Here is a 14,870-nt window from a genome sequence, read left to right as displayed (position 1 = left end):
GCTCGGCTCAGTTTTCCCTTTCCTCCTTCAGTATACAAGTGCGCTTCCATGTTTATGCAGGAGGGCGGATAGAAGTGGCGAAACATTTTACTTTTTATCGTTTCTTTCACAACTTGAATGCGTTGAAACAAAAAATTGACAAACTAACGCCGCTTACACTAAAAGATGGAGGGAAATTTGTAATAAAAACTTTACGGTCGGCAATTTCGACGCGGAAATTCTCGATCGGTCGGGTTACCGAAAACACACTTTTTTAAAATTTTTTTATTTGGCCTAATGTATTATAGACGTATTAATAATTTGCATTTTCAAATACGAAATATTAAGTGGTTGCGCATTGCATGAAAATACATTTCACATAAATCACTACTAAAACTGGCACGGTAGAACAAATCTGATTGGTTGTTATGATTCTTACGTTGCACATTGTTACTCTTTCATTGCTGACGCTGTACACACAGGCAAAGGGTTTTGAGAGTGTTGGCGGTTAGCTCGTAGTTTGCTGCTGACCGTGTGTTAGATGGCATCAAAATGGATATAAGAAAATGGATCGTGTCAAAACACACTGTGGAGTATGCAGAGCCCAGCACATCGGCCACCTCAACTGACCAAGATGACACAGGCAGGCCGGTGAAAGGTGTGTGTTATTTTATGTTTGGCATCTTTCCGGTTGTACCGCGTGTCTGTGAGAAAATTGGAGGGGAGGGGTAACAGGTGGGCACGGGAGTTGATAAAGCGCAACTGCCCTGGTAATATGTCACATGATTTTCCTGTACGAAACCAACCTTCGGGGCCGTGGTTTTGTGGTTGGCGCAGTTGTTTAAAACACGTTGTCAGACCGCCATCACTACTACACACTATATGAAAAATATTTGCCCCCTTGCGATTTCTAATTGCCCCCTTAGTAAAGTGTTCCTGGCGCCGGGCCTGGCCATTTTCTGCTGCTGGCTGCACTTCACTGCACGCGCAAAGATTTCCATCAGTCCAACGTAAGTTACGTAATTGGCTTTACGTGCGCAGCTTTCTGATTTACTGTTTTCTTCTCATACTTATACTTCGTATGTTTCATGGACTGTAACGGCATTTGCTTATTTAGTAATTTTAATACAGAATTTACTTTGATGAAATTATAATCAGACACTCTCAGGGCAATTCCATGTAAATGTCAACCTCACCATGCAAAATTAAAGCAACATGTAATACATCAAAACCACTCCCAGAGATCTCACCTAGGCCTGTATTTTACAGATGTGAATAAGTTGAACCAATTTGTAACCAACCTAATATGTCACTGTCAGTCTTTCTTTCTTATAATGTAAACCCCAAGCTAAAATCAACTTTGATCATGTACAATTCTATATTATTGCCACAAGCCACAGAAATGTATGCTAAAATCCACAAAACAGCAAAACAATAGCCATCCTAAATATTATTTAAGAACTTTGATAGTTTTAGCTGATATTTAGAGTTTTTCAAAGGGTTATGCTGGTTAAATTGCTGATTTTCTAAACATATGCCATGTCTATTTCAGACGCGTCACATCCATAACGGAATTTCGTCGCATCCATAACGCTGACTTTTCCTTCCGAAACTGTGCATGAAATACAAAATATTTTAAACAAAGATTTTTTAATATTCACCTTGGACCCCTCTATCAAATGGATATCTCCATTTCGACATTAGGTTTACAATTTCACAGAGTTTGATAAAAATGTACAGTCACCCAAGAAAAGTGATACTTTTCCTGTCACATCCATAACGCATCTTTTATTGGCGTTTTCTGGCATGCCCTAGATGTACTATGGGAATTGTTCTTGTTCTATCACTTCTCCAGTATGGTACAGCCTTAAAATATGCAACACCTGTTTAAATACTGGGAGACAATAAAACATGCACTGGGTCATTTGTTGCCATTTTGAGTTCAAGTGTCACATCCATAACGCTGGAATTGCTCTCCAACACACTCCAACGCACCAAAAAAAAAAAAACCTCATCGGATCCGCACGATTCACACAAGTCCCCCAGACAGCCGTGAAAAAGGCGGCATCCGCCAAAAGGCGAGCCGTTTGCATCCATGGTAATTATATTTATTTTTTTCGCAGTCCGGTTTCCATCAAATCCCACGCTCTGATTGGCTGGCAAGTGGGCTCCGTATCCTACGATACGGACCCCAGATATGGACCTCTGGCGACTCGCTCGTTCACAACAACAACAAACATCATAGCAATTTTTGCCAACATTTATTTTCGCATTTCTCAGGAGAATAGCATTAATTTTACAGCATGGATAGCGATAACGACAGTCAGGGATGAGAGTTTTCCGCTTTTCGGCGGATTTCCACTTTTTCTGAGCGAAAATCGATATTATGCCAAATCCGTTGAGTTTTTTTTTTTTCATTGAGGGGGCTTGGGGTATGTTCCTTCGTGATACTCAAGCGTACGACGATGTTGCATGTTTACATTTTCGCCATCTTTAGTCTCGCTAAGTCTCGCGGTAGAATACGTGTTATCTACAATGTAATTGGCCAAAACATCGCTGGCGAGAGCATGATAGCCAATCATAACAGTTCTTACAAGAGTGTGACAGAGAAGAAAAGCCAATCATAACAGTTCTTACAAAAGTACCCGCATCTGTTCTATTTTATCGAAACTTGCACATGTTCATCGTCGCTGCGCTTCAAAAATACGTTTCTCTTTCGTATCGGCTTTTTTACTCGAAATGCCGAATACAATTGACGAGCGAGACGAAGCGAAGGTACGTGAAATCGATGCTGGTATAAAAAACAGAGAGACAAGCTGACAAGCTTTTGTCTTTGGCCAAAAGGCTGAAGAAGTCGTCGAAATGATTAAATGAAAATGAGAAGTGACTGTGAACTATAAATAATTGTATAAAGTGTACATAGACATTATCCCATAAACTCAGCATTCGTTTGATTTAATACATTGAACATGTATATGATGGTCAGTAAATCTGAATTAATGCTGACAGTTTTGAAAACTTAAATATTTCAAAAGACTTTCTGAAATCATATGCAACTAATGAGGACATCGGGTGACTGGCCTTTTCTCCCTAAGAAATGTTATTTAATATATGAACATTTTGATAATTAATAAAACTTGCGTTTAATGTGAATTTAGTTTGTCATTTTTGTTGATCATGAATTATAACCATACCCTTGAATGTAGAATGTGATTTTTATTTTGAATTCAAACAATACTCCTATTGATTTGAAACACATTTTCATGTAAATATATAAAAAAGACAACAGATTTTTTTTATCTACTACAGCTCAGATTGCAGGAAAAGTGGTTTGTAAGGCCTTATTTTTCAAAATTTTCCTGGGGGGTATCCCTCCCAGACCCCCGGCTTCGGGCGCCATCTTGTTTTCTGCTTTTTTTTTGGTGACCACCCACTCTCATCCCTGGACAGTGTTCACAGCGAAAGCGAGTTTTACTACCCTGAGGAAGACGAAATAAAAGAAAACATTTCAGGAGAAAGCTAAAAACCTGTAACTGTTGCTAACGCCGAGCAAAAACATGGCTGAATCCTGAATGACTCCTATTTGTATAAATAGGGGACTACATAGGCGGCAAAATGTAGTTTTTTTTTCCTGCCATGGAAGTGCACTTGTATACCGAGGACAAAGCCATTTGCATTACAGCCGTAAATGAGGATTCAAAATGGCGGCTCGGCTCGGTTTTCCCTTTCGGGCGCTCTCGCTTTCTGTTAGAATTTGGTAAAGAAAAAAATAAATATATTATTTACCAGCTTAAGGTCGGTCCGTATGGTGAAATACCGTGACCTCGGCCCAGAGGGCCTCGCTCAGTACTTTCAAGACCTCGGTCACGGTATTTCACGATACGGACCTCCCAGCTGGTAAATAAATTTTTTGGGGGGGGGGGGTTGTTTTATGTTGTCTCCACTGCTTCCAAAATCAGATGTGTTCATTGAGAGGGTTGTAAGTTTCACACTGTGTTTCGTAACTCTGCATCAATTAATTTAAAGACCTCATGCTCATGTGGTTTATCTGCACCATTTCTGCAGTCTGCTGCTGGTCGCTGGAGGCACCGTTCTCAAGATCTGCGACTTCGGGACGGCGTGCGACATCCAGACGCACATGACCAACAACAAAGGCAGCGCAGCCTGGATGGCTCCCGAGGTGTTCGAAGGCAAGAAGGAGGGAAAGGGGCATCTCGCTAAGCTCCGATCATGCTAACACACTGAAATTAGCATCTTATTGCAAATTCTGTCTAACACTACGTTCAGACTGCAACCTGAAACGACCCATATCCGATTTGTTGTGAAATCCGATTTTTTTGTTAGGCCGTTCACATTACCGATTATATGAGACTTGTATGCGATCTCCAATATGAACGGAAAATGACCCAAAAGTGTCCCGCATGCGCAAATTGACACGTAATAAGCACATCTACGTAATACGTAAACAAAAAAAAGCGCACTCTTCAAGTTTGCAAGTAAAGCATGGAGATGAGGCGAGACCTGGCGATGTGGTTTTTGTGGCGGCGGCGGTGGAACTCGCACAATAATCTGATTAATGTGGGCAGCAGACTAATGAGACCGAAGGTGTCAAATTACTGGAAATTTCCAGAACAATCTTATAATCTTGTAATACAGGATGATTTAACATCCAGGTCCCTACCAAATCCACCATTAGCTTGATCAATTCTATAAAAGTCTATTTAAATTCTGAAAACTGTACAAATGTTGTTGTTTTCCACCAAAGAGGCGGGATTAGCCAACGCAGAATAGTGACGTTTGTCTCTTGTTGATGACATGTAGGTCGCATGAATGCGACCTGTCCGGTCAGACTGCAGTCGCATGTGAAAATAACGGATATGCATCGGAATTAGGACCACATATCCAAGCGGCCTGGGTCGCATGTGAAAAAATCGGATCTGTGTCGTTCAGATTGTCAATAACAAATCGGATACAGGTCGCATATGGGCAAAAAAATCGGATATGGGTCGTTTCAGGGTGCAGTCTGAACGTAGTCTAAGTGAAGGCACAAACAGCGTGCCATGGTGCCACCCTCTATCCATGCTTCGTTTAAGACAGGAGGTTTAAACGAGCCGTGTCCGAGGAACAACAAGCAAAAAATATGTGCCATCTGTTCAGATTGTAGCATTTCAAATATTTAAAAAGGCATCAGGTTGTACGGATCAGATTCGGGACCGAGCAGTGGTTCTGATCTCTCCTTAGGGGTCGCAATGACTTTTTTTTTTTTTTTATATGTTTGACAAAATGAGCTCACTGATGGCGGGAAACTCCAGGTGCTTTTCAAAGCGAAAGTGCACACAGGCTTTTAAAAAATGGGTACAATTTAAAAAAAAAAAATTAAATGAAGAACACCACCACCATGCTGTTTGCATTGCGACAGATTATTCACTTAAATTACATATCACACCTTTAATATGCAGTGTTTGATGAAACGGGTTGACTATAATTGTGTTGGTTTTTTTTTTTATGCTACCCTTCATGATCTACATAATACTTAAGATGTTATTACACATATAATGAAGAACATTTGCCTGAAGTGCAGTTAGGAGGATTGTGGTCTCCAAGATTAACAGGCACATTCATTACCGCCGGCATTTGAAATAAGCTGATGCACTTGATTTCAGCTTCGGAGATGGGGGAGGAAGGGGGGGGGGGGGGGAGTGCGCTGGGCTGCGAGTAGGTCATTATCTTGTTTGTTAATATAGGACTAGTCCTCCCATGCTATTAAAGCTGTGCTCATTAGAGGATTGAAGCTAACGCGACTCATTTGCTTTACTGATAAGCGAATTAGAAGATGATCTCGGTGAGAAGGTGCAGAACAAAACAAAAACCAACATATGTTAGATGAGCGATGTAATTGAAGCATAATAAGAAGGGTAATTAAGCGTCTCTGAGGTACCACGAGAAGAAATTGCCTCCTGCTCAGAAGAAGGGGGCAGATACGGTATTAAGGTGCTGGGGATTATCTTAAGTGTGCTCGGTGAAAATGAGGATTCATTTGTCAGTTTGCCACATAATCCCGTCTTTGTGAGCGCGTTCGCCTGTTTGTTCTATTTTCGGTCTGCGCTTTGGTCCGGTTGCCAGTGTTGCTCATTGTGTGTGCACTTTGTAGGCAGTAACTACAGCGAGAAGTGTGACGTGTTCAGCTGGGGCATTATTCTGTGGGAGGTGATCACGCGCAGGAAGCCTTTTGATGAGATCGGAGGACCTGCCTTCCGGATCATGTGGGCCGTGCACCGTGGTGAGTCCCTCTTGCACAAACACAAACGAAACAGGTGCCAGCGATCAGCAAGACTGACTGAATTATTCCCCCACACACTCTGCCGTATTCAGTTTTACTTATTTAATTAACCTTTTCAGCCCTAGGGTGCTGGGAGGTGTGGCTCGTCTAGACAGACACACCCAAAATGAATCAAAAATAGTACCACGGTTATCAGGTCAATGTATACGTCAGAGCTCCGAGAATATGTGTAACCAAAAGATAACACCATGATAGCAATGGACCCATGGACAGAGATGCCATTCGTTTCGTTCAGTAACTATAGCTGGACTGAAAAAACCCATAAAAGTATGTATATAGTAGGGATCGACCGATGTGTTTTTTTCAGGGCCGATACCGATTATTATGGAATTGGGATGCCGATAACCGATAAATGTAAAGATTATAATTCACATGAAATTAAACATAGCACACACTGACACAGACCTTCATATCCATGAAATGTATGTTTAATTGTAAAATTGAACATGAAATTTTGTGCAGGGAGATGCCAGCAGCATTTGTACAATAAAGTCAAACATATTAGTTAGAATAAAATGAGAAATAAAATAATAATAAAATAAATATTCACCAATAAAAAAATAAAATCACTCCCTGCTATATTATAGCTCACCATTTTCAGTGGAAAATAAATGAAAATACACTCTGGATTCTTTTACACTAAGAACTAAGTAAGACTTACCAACTTCAAGTAGTTTTTAAATAACAAATCAAGTGTAGGGAGCTGCCTGCAGCATTTTTTAAAAAGTAAAATCAAACAAAGTAGGCCATCACTCCCTGTTATGTAACAACTTAACAAGTAACCATCTACATTCTAATGCTTTTAATGCCCAAGCCTAATATTCCCAATTTAGGAGGATTATATTGTAGTGAAGGAAGCATTACATGTAGTTTCAGCGAGACTAGTTGGTTGTAGGCTAATTCAAGTGCTTCCTTCCGTAAGCTAAGTTTGCCTGGCTACACAGATGCAAATGGACAGTTTTAACGAGTAGTAGATGAAGAATGGAAACGTATAATGATGTCGTGCTTTTGCAACTTGTGTGTTTGTGACTTATTGCGGCAAAAGCAGCGCGTCCTTACCTTGAAGTGGGATCTGCTTCTGCCCGAGTGCCCGTACGGCCGCCTTGAAACAGTTCACAGCATTTAGCTACGCGTGTTGATTGGCTGTATCCCTTGTGCCGCTTCTGCCCGAGTGCCCGTACGGCCGCCTTGAAACAATTCACAGCGTTTAGCTACGCGTGTTGATTGGCTGTATCCCTTGTGCCGCTTCTGCCCGAGTGCCCGTACGGCCGCCTTGAAACAGTTCACAGCGTTTAGCTACACGTGTCGATTGGCTACATCTCTTGTGCCAAACAAATCAGATGTTGTGGTGGGCGGGACCGTGTTCTTGAACTCAGAGAGGCGAGTGCAGGAAAGGACGTGCAGTGACGGTCGCATTAGGAACGAAATGGCTGCAAAAAGGCATGTTATCGGCATATCGGTGGAAATTATGGCCGATACCGATAACCCTAAAAATGCAGAATATCGGCCCGATATATCGGCCAGGCCGATTATCGGTCGACCCCAGTATATAGAGCAGACCTGGGCATTTTACGGCCCGCGGGCCGCATCCGGCCCTTTGGTTCATTCTGACTGGCCCGCGTAAGGTTTAATTAGAAATTACAAAATAAACGTATTTTCTAATTTTACCTCACGCATGGACTGAATGTGCATTGCTTTTATTTTGAAGCTGTGTTCAACAAAAACGCAATGCGCGTGACATGAAATCCCACGAAACCTAATCCCGCGATAACTACTTCCGTAATTTGTCCAGACCAACCACAAACTTGTACGTCATCCTTCAAACGGTCCAGCCAATCACATAGTGTGACGTCGCCAGCAGGCGCTGGAGCCCGAGCCGATCTGTAGATCTGATACCTACACCGAATCGACGTTGTTGCGAGCAGGTCACATGAGGTGATTAGACTACAAATGTGGGCATCATTATTATAATCTGATGTATCTTGCTTGATATTTGGAGTAGAAAGACAATATTGTGATGTCTTTATTGTGTTTTGTGGTGAATGTGACTGAAAAAAATGGTACACACGTTCACATTTTGTTAACCATTGTTTTGGGAAATTTGACTGAATAAATGACATTTTTTTGTAAGGCAACCTCGTTTTTTCCATACTCTTACCAGTCTTAGCAGCTTGTAAAAACAATGTTATTTACTGCTTTATATAAAGAAAGACAATTAATATTATGCAGAATTTAGTTCAGCCTTTTGGTCCGGCCCTCCACAACATTTTCTGTTTCTCATGTGGCCCCATGGAAAAAATAATTGCCCACCCCTGATATAGACGCTATATAATGTACCAAAACAGCATTAAAAAAAAAAAAACCTTTTTATCAGAAGTCAATTACAGTAACGTTCTGTTGGACCCAGTACCGGGTCTGTTGGGTTGAAGAAATCATCATCTTTTGTCTTTCTTTGCTCTTGAGATCTTTCGTCTCCATTGCTCCCTGTCTTCTGCATCCTTCTCTACCACTTTCATGTCCTCTCTCACCACATCTATGCATCTCCTCTTTGGCCTTACTCGTTTTTGTTTGCCTGGCAGCTCCATCCTCAACATTCTCCTTCCAACATCTCTTCCATGGATTAAAGTTTTCCGTCGTGTGACGGATTTCCGTCAACTGAACTCTCCCAAGGCCAAATGTGAGGTCGGCGCTGATCCGAGGAGAATTAAAATGACGGGTGGTTGGGTAGAGATCGGGTTATAACACTGATGTGTTCCAACACCATCAACTATCAGCAGGGTTTATTTAACTTTTTTGTTTTTGAGCCATGCTTTGTGTCGTTCATTTCCTCTGTTTGATCATGTTTAAACGTTCGCTGTCTACGGTGCGCCATTAAAAAAACATGCGCTGTCAAAATCGGCAAAATCCATACCCATGTGCTTGGCGTGCTTGTGTCTGACCATTTCTGTTTTGTATTAAATTAAATCTTGCCAAAATGACTTGGTTCAAACCTGGACATATAGAAATAGAACATGTTAAAAAATAAAAAAAATAAACCCCGGAAAGCCCGCTCCTCTGCTTCAGCCAGACTTGAAGACCCGACGGTGCAATGCTTGCAGACTGTCAGAAGTAATTAGACCTAAATTTATAGCTAACAAATCAGCAGACGCCCCAACAATTATTATTTTCGTTAGGCCAATGTGTAAGGTATGTTAGAATCGTGCCTTATAGCCTACGCTATATCACAATTTAAAGGACGTTTGAGGAGTTGGAGGCTGCGAGCGCAATGATGTTCCGACATGCGCTAAACTTTATTCCTTGAAAATCATTCACCAGCGTTCAATGCCTCAAACAGGCAAAATGTCTAGAAGACTACGGTTAAATAATAATCATAGCCTACTCAGTTAAATTACGTCAAAACATCTGTTTCTGGCCTATGAAATGATGGAGGAAAATGAGAACGAACGCAAAGTAGATAGCAGCCAACTTCACGCGATCTTTTAGGTAACTTAACACTCGTGTTGGCCACAATATTTCTCTTAATAAAATCTTGAATTGTTTTTGAAGTCGTATTCAACACAAAGTAAGGTCAAACCCCAATTTTAATGTAAGCGAAGATCCAAACTTTTTTCTATATTGACGTCGAGCACAGAGGAGCACGTCATTCTGCTTTCGGTTTCGGCAGCATGGATGCGCTTTACATGAAAGAAGGCACTGATGTGTCTGCCATTGATAAAGGTGTAAAAAAAAACAAGTGGAGGTGGGCTTGGCTGTACGAAATAGGTGAAAACGAAAAGCCATTTAGTTCCTGGTGCAAAAAACTAAACATTCCAGGTGCTTGCATTTGTGTGATTTGCCACAAAAAAAAATATACGGAAGCAATGGAAAGAAAGTGCAATAAATTGAATATATTAATCCATTAATTAATTGATAATAAAGTTATCAGTTCTAAGTTAACCATTCTCAGAATTTCATCGAAATCCACCCATAACCCCCCCCCCCCCCCCCTGTAAATTTTCAGTCAAATAATTTTTTTTGCTTTAATCCATGCTCTTCTCAGGATGTGCCCATACCATCTCAGTCTCCTCTCTCTTAGCTTAATTCCCAAGCTCTCTACATGCGCTGTCCCTCTGATGCGCTCGTTCCTTATCCTGTCCAACCTCCCATCGCAAACCTTAACATCCTCAACTCTGCCTCCTGTCCCTTCGTTAAGGGTACGGTCTCCAATCCGTACATCACAGCCGGTCTCACTACTGTCTTATATGTCTTATCTTTCACCTTTGCTGGGACTTTCCAATCACAAATGACTCCCGAAATCCTTCTCCACCCTGCCTGCACTCTCTTCCTCACCTCACTATCGCAGCCCCCGTTTTCCTGCACAGTTGACCCCAGGTACTAGAATTCACCAACTTTCTTTACGTCTACTCCTTGCATCTTCACTACACTCTCATCCCTGTTCTCGTTGATGCACAATGGGTTCACTGAAAAAATGGCCTTTCAAAAATGAGAAATAAAGCATATTTGCTTGAATCAGGTGAAAAAAAAAATCTGCCAATGGAACTCGTCAAATTTGACTTGGTAAGATTTCTTAAAGTAAGCTGAAAAATCTAACCTGTTTTTAGATGAAATAATTCCAAAATAAGATTGGGGAACTTATTATGCGAGATCTGATTAACTCAAAATAATCAAAATAGCTCTTATAACAAGATCGTACTTCTTACATTTAGCCATTCAAGTCATTTTTATTTATTTCATTTTAAGGGTATTTCACTTAAATTCATGACAAAGTCTTAGCAGTAAAAACTGAATTTAAGATAAATATACTAATATTAGGATTGTTAAATTCTACGACTAAGCATTGCTAGCTTAAAAGATTCTCCTTTTGTGACCTGTAATTAGTAAAATACTCTCGATATGAGACCAGAGACTATCTTGAATCAAGTTGACGACACGTGTAGCATTGCAACAAGTTTATTTTTTCTCCCATTTCAACATTCAAACATTAAAACATCTCTTAAGATTCCACTTCCCCAGGACCTCAGGCACCAAAAAAAAAAAAGAGTCTACGCATTTTGACTTACAGTGCTTACACAACGCCAAAGCAACAGTGCATTTTGGGGGCACTGACTATTCATGTGTACGAGGGGTTTACAAGATCAGGCACAAAAAACAAAACACTGAACTTAACTCACAGCATTCCAAAAAGCCCTCACTAAAACGCCCTCCACTCACTCATAGGCTTTTTGAAGGCACTTGTCTGGTCTAGAGTCTGTACAGCATCTAGAAGGAGCTCAATCTGAATGACTGAGAAAACAGTCGCAGTAAACTAAGATTCAAAGTAGGGCTGCACGATTATGGAAAAAATGATAATCACGATTATCTTGATCAAAATTGTAATCGCGATTATTAATCACGATTATTCTTGATGTTAGGGAAATCACTTAAATTTTATTTCACTATATTCAAACAAACAATATGAACAGCTTTCAGTGCAGAATGAAATTTAAAAGAGAAATTCTGATTTCCAAATGACAAATAAATGAAATTTATCCAAGAAATTACCAAAGGATGAAGGAACTGAAAACTCAATTGCAACAATTACATAGCATTATACTGAGGCCTACAAGTTTTTAGCTAGAAAGACCAGCCTATCAACATGCTCTGGCTTTAAACATGAGCGAAGGCAGGTCACAGCATTGCCTCCAGTGCTAAATAGTCTGTTGTTCCGACATAGTTAGCTTTTCTCTCTCACCTCAGTCTGCTGCCTACTCTCACGCTATCGCCCCTTGAAGAAGATACCGCTGCACTGAAGCTCTGCACACTTGGCCAGTGTTGCCAGATGCTGCTGACGTTTTCCAGCCCAAAATATGTTCAAAACCCGCCAAAATGCACTTAAAACCGCCCAATCTGGCAACACTGCACTTGGCTTGCTTGCTTATTTAGGCGGAGTAATGAAACCTTACATGCGTCGGTTCGCCCCCTAATGGTTTGGCGGAGTATTGGTCAAAAAGTGCTTGATCAGATATACAGCAGAGCTCGCATTTTAAATGGAAAGAAATCGTGATTTTCATGTAATTTAATCGTGGCAGCCAAAATCGCGATTTTCGATTAAATTCGATTAATTGTGCAGCCCTAATTCAAAGATTTCAGTAAAGTTCATTTATTCCCGAAACAAGCATACTTTTTTTTTTCTTGAAACAAGATGAACCGCATTTGACAAATGTCCAAAATGTACTTACTTGTTTTAAAAAAAAAACTTGTTTTATTTTCAAAGGTGCTCCAAATAAGACTTTTTCAAGACATTTTGTCTATACAAGATTTTCAAGATGGACTGTCTAAAAACTAGCCTTTCTAGCTAAGTGAGGTTTTGCTTGTTGGGCAATTATGTCTTATAATAAGGGTGGCTAGATGTTTTGACTTGAAAATAGACAAACAAGCTTCCTAAGATTTTTATTTTTTGCAGTGTTGGGTTGAAGAAATGAATGTCGTTAAAGTCAATGCACCGACGCTGATAAAATCATCACTATAATTATACACAGTGCATTTATATTTCTAGTGTACCTAATATAATGGCAACTCAGTACATATAGGTTATTTTCCACCCGGTATCTAATCCGTAAATGAACAACAGAGAAATTTAAAATAATAATAATAATAATGTATTGATGTGTTCAGGAACTCGTCCTCCCCTCATTAAGAACCTGCCCAAGCCCATAGAGAGTCTGATGACACGCTGCTGGTCGAAAGATCCCTCACAGCGGCCTTCCATGGAGGAGATTGTCAAAATCATGACCCACCTGATGAAGGTACCTGCAGTCTGGGTCTCTTTCTTGTGCACTTCCTGTAGACGTCTTTCACACCTCTCTCTTTTTCTCTCTGCAGTATTTCCCCGGGTCAGACGAGCCTCTGCAGGACCCATATCAATATTCAGATGAAGGCCAGAGCAACTCTGCTACCAGCACAGGTATAGATGCTTACAATACAGGAAGTAGGTGGTCGTATTGAAGGGGGGGGGAATCTAACTTTGCAGCACGTCCGAATGTATTCGGGAGTTGTTTTATAATCGCATTATGGCACTCGGAATTAAGATCAAATTGGATCGTAAGATCCTTTTAGAGATTCCCATCGCTAATACACATCGCTAGGAAATTAAATCAGCCATAAAAACAACTCGGTGATGTTATTACTGTGTTGGTGCTGGCAGATAATCGGAACACTGCGGAGCACATGGATATGTCGAGTTGCAAAAAGTCATGAGTAATAAAGTTTCGAAGAGCTAAGTATCCAGATTTACCTTGGTGTTCGGTTATTACCTCCGCCAAGGAGGTTATGTTTCCGCTAGCGTTGGTTTGTTTGTTAGCAACATTACGGAAAACGTAATGAACAGATTGCTCTGAAATTATTTCCTGAGGTGTGACTGGGCACAAGTACCAATCCATTAAATTTTGGCGGTGATTCGAATCACCTTCTGGATCCCGGAATTTTTTTTTTTAAAGGATTAATTTTTCCCCATTGAAATGAATGGGCACGCGACGCAAAAACCAGATTTTTCCTTCTGTAGGCCAAACCGTAAGGTGTAAAGTCATGAAACTTGGTACACTGATGGAGGAGTGGACCCTGATTGAGTTCATCAAGTTTCATGTTGGTACGTCTCATGGTCTAGCGCCACCAACTGATCACAGTCTTACATGCGTTCATGCATGTAACTTTTGATCCGTATGTCCGATTTTCATACGTCTGGTGCCGTTGGAATCCTTGGAGCTAGACGATTCCAACGCACCCTATGACGTCATTCTTCGCCTAATTAGATTTTCTGCCATTTTGAATTTTGTCCAAAGTGAAGGTAGGGTGACCCTGGCTGCATGTTTTGTCCGATCATCATGAAACTTGGCACACATGATCTCCGATGATAATAATAATAATACATTTTATTTATAAGTGCCTTTCAAGGTACCCAAGGACACTGAACAGTAAAAAACAAACAATAAAAAGCAAAACAATTAAATAACTAGCCTAGTAAACTAGACCCACCCGCCTAGCAGCCAAAAATATTTTTGCCTACGAATGGGTCTAGCCTCGCACCATATAAACAAAAACACCCCGGGCATCAAATCGTGCCCGCTAATCACAACGCAAGGTTTTTGTTTGGATTCTTTGGGCGGGCTTTTGCAGGAGTGACGACAAAGCTACGCGACGCTGGAGAAAGCGCAGCAGGAAAGATGGCTACGGCTAGTGAACAGCGCGCGTTTGACTCCGCTTTGGAATCAGTTTTAGAAGAATTAGACTTGGAGTTTTCGTTGAAACATGAGCAGGAAGAGGCTCTCCGCTCATTCCTTTTCAAGAAGGACGTTTTCGCTGTTTTGCCGACCGGCTATGGCAAAAGTCTGATCTACCAGCTGGCTCCGCTCGTAGCCAAAAGGATGGGGCTAGTTTGTGCAGTACAAAGAATTAATAAACAGCTTTGAAACATTACTTTTTGATTGTTTCTTATTTTCCCGTTATTTTAAATTTAAGGGAAATCATTTCACCAAACACCACTAAATAAAAACTCTCAAAAACAGTTTAAGCAAAC

The 14,870-nt window shown here is 40.8% G+C and overlaps 1 protein-coding gene across 3 annotated transcripts in view; it reads left to right on the top strand.

The window, feature by feature from the left end:
• The window catches only part of map3k7 (mitogen-activated protein kinase kinase kinase 7), a 69,385-nt gene that overhangs the window by 18,599 nt on the left and 35,916 nt on the right, over positions 1–14,870 (top strand). For 2 of the 3 annotated variants that reach the window (XM_060913953.1, XM_060913954.1), the window contains exons 6-9: positions 4,045–4,169; positions 6,131–6,259; positions 12,974–13,104; positions 13,181–13,262. In XM_060913953.1, the coding sequence (XP_060769936.1) occupies positions 4,045–4,169; positions 6,131–6,259; positions 12,974–13,104; positions 13,181–13,262 (467 nt within the window). Of the gene's footprint in view, positions 1–351; positions 638–4,044; positions 4,170–6,130; positions 6,260–12,973; positions 13,105–13,180; positions 13,263–14,870 lie in introns of those variants that run through there. The other variant, XM_060913955.1, reaches the window with a different exon arrangement.

This window comes from Neoarius graeffei, chromosome 2 (genome assembly GCF_027579695.1).
Source record: "Neoarius graeffei isolate fNeoGra1 chromosome 2, fNeoGra1.pri, whole genome shotgun sequence".
Lineage (NCBI taxonomy): Eukaryota > Metazoa > Chordata > Actinopteri > Siluriformes > Ariidae > Neoarius > Neoarius graeffei.
This window is presented reverse-complemented; position numbering and strand designations above follow the sequence as displayed.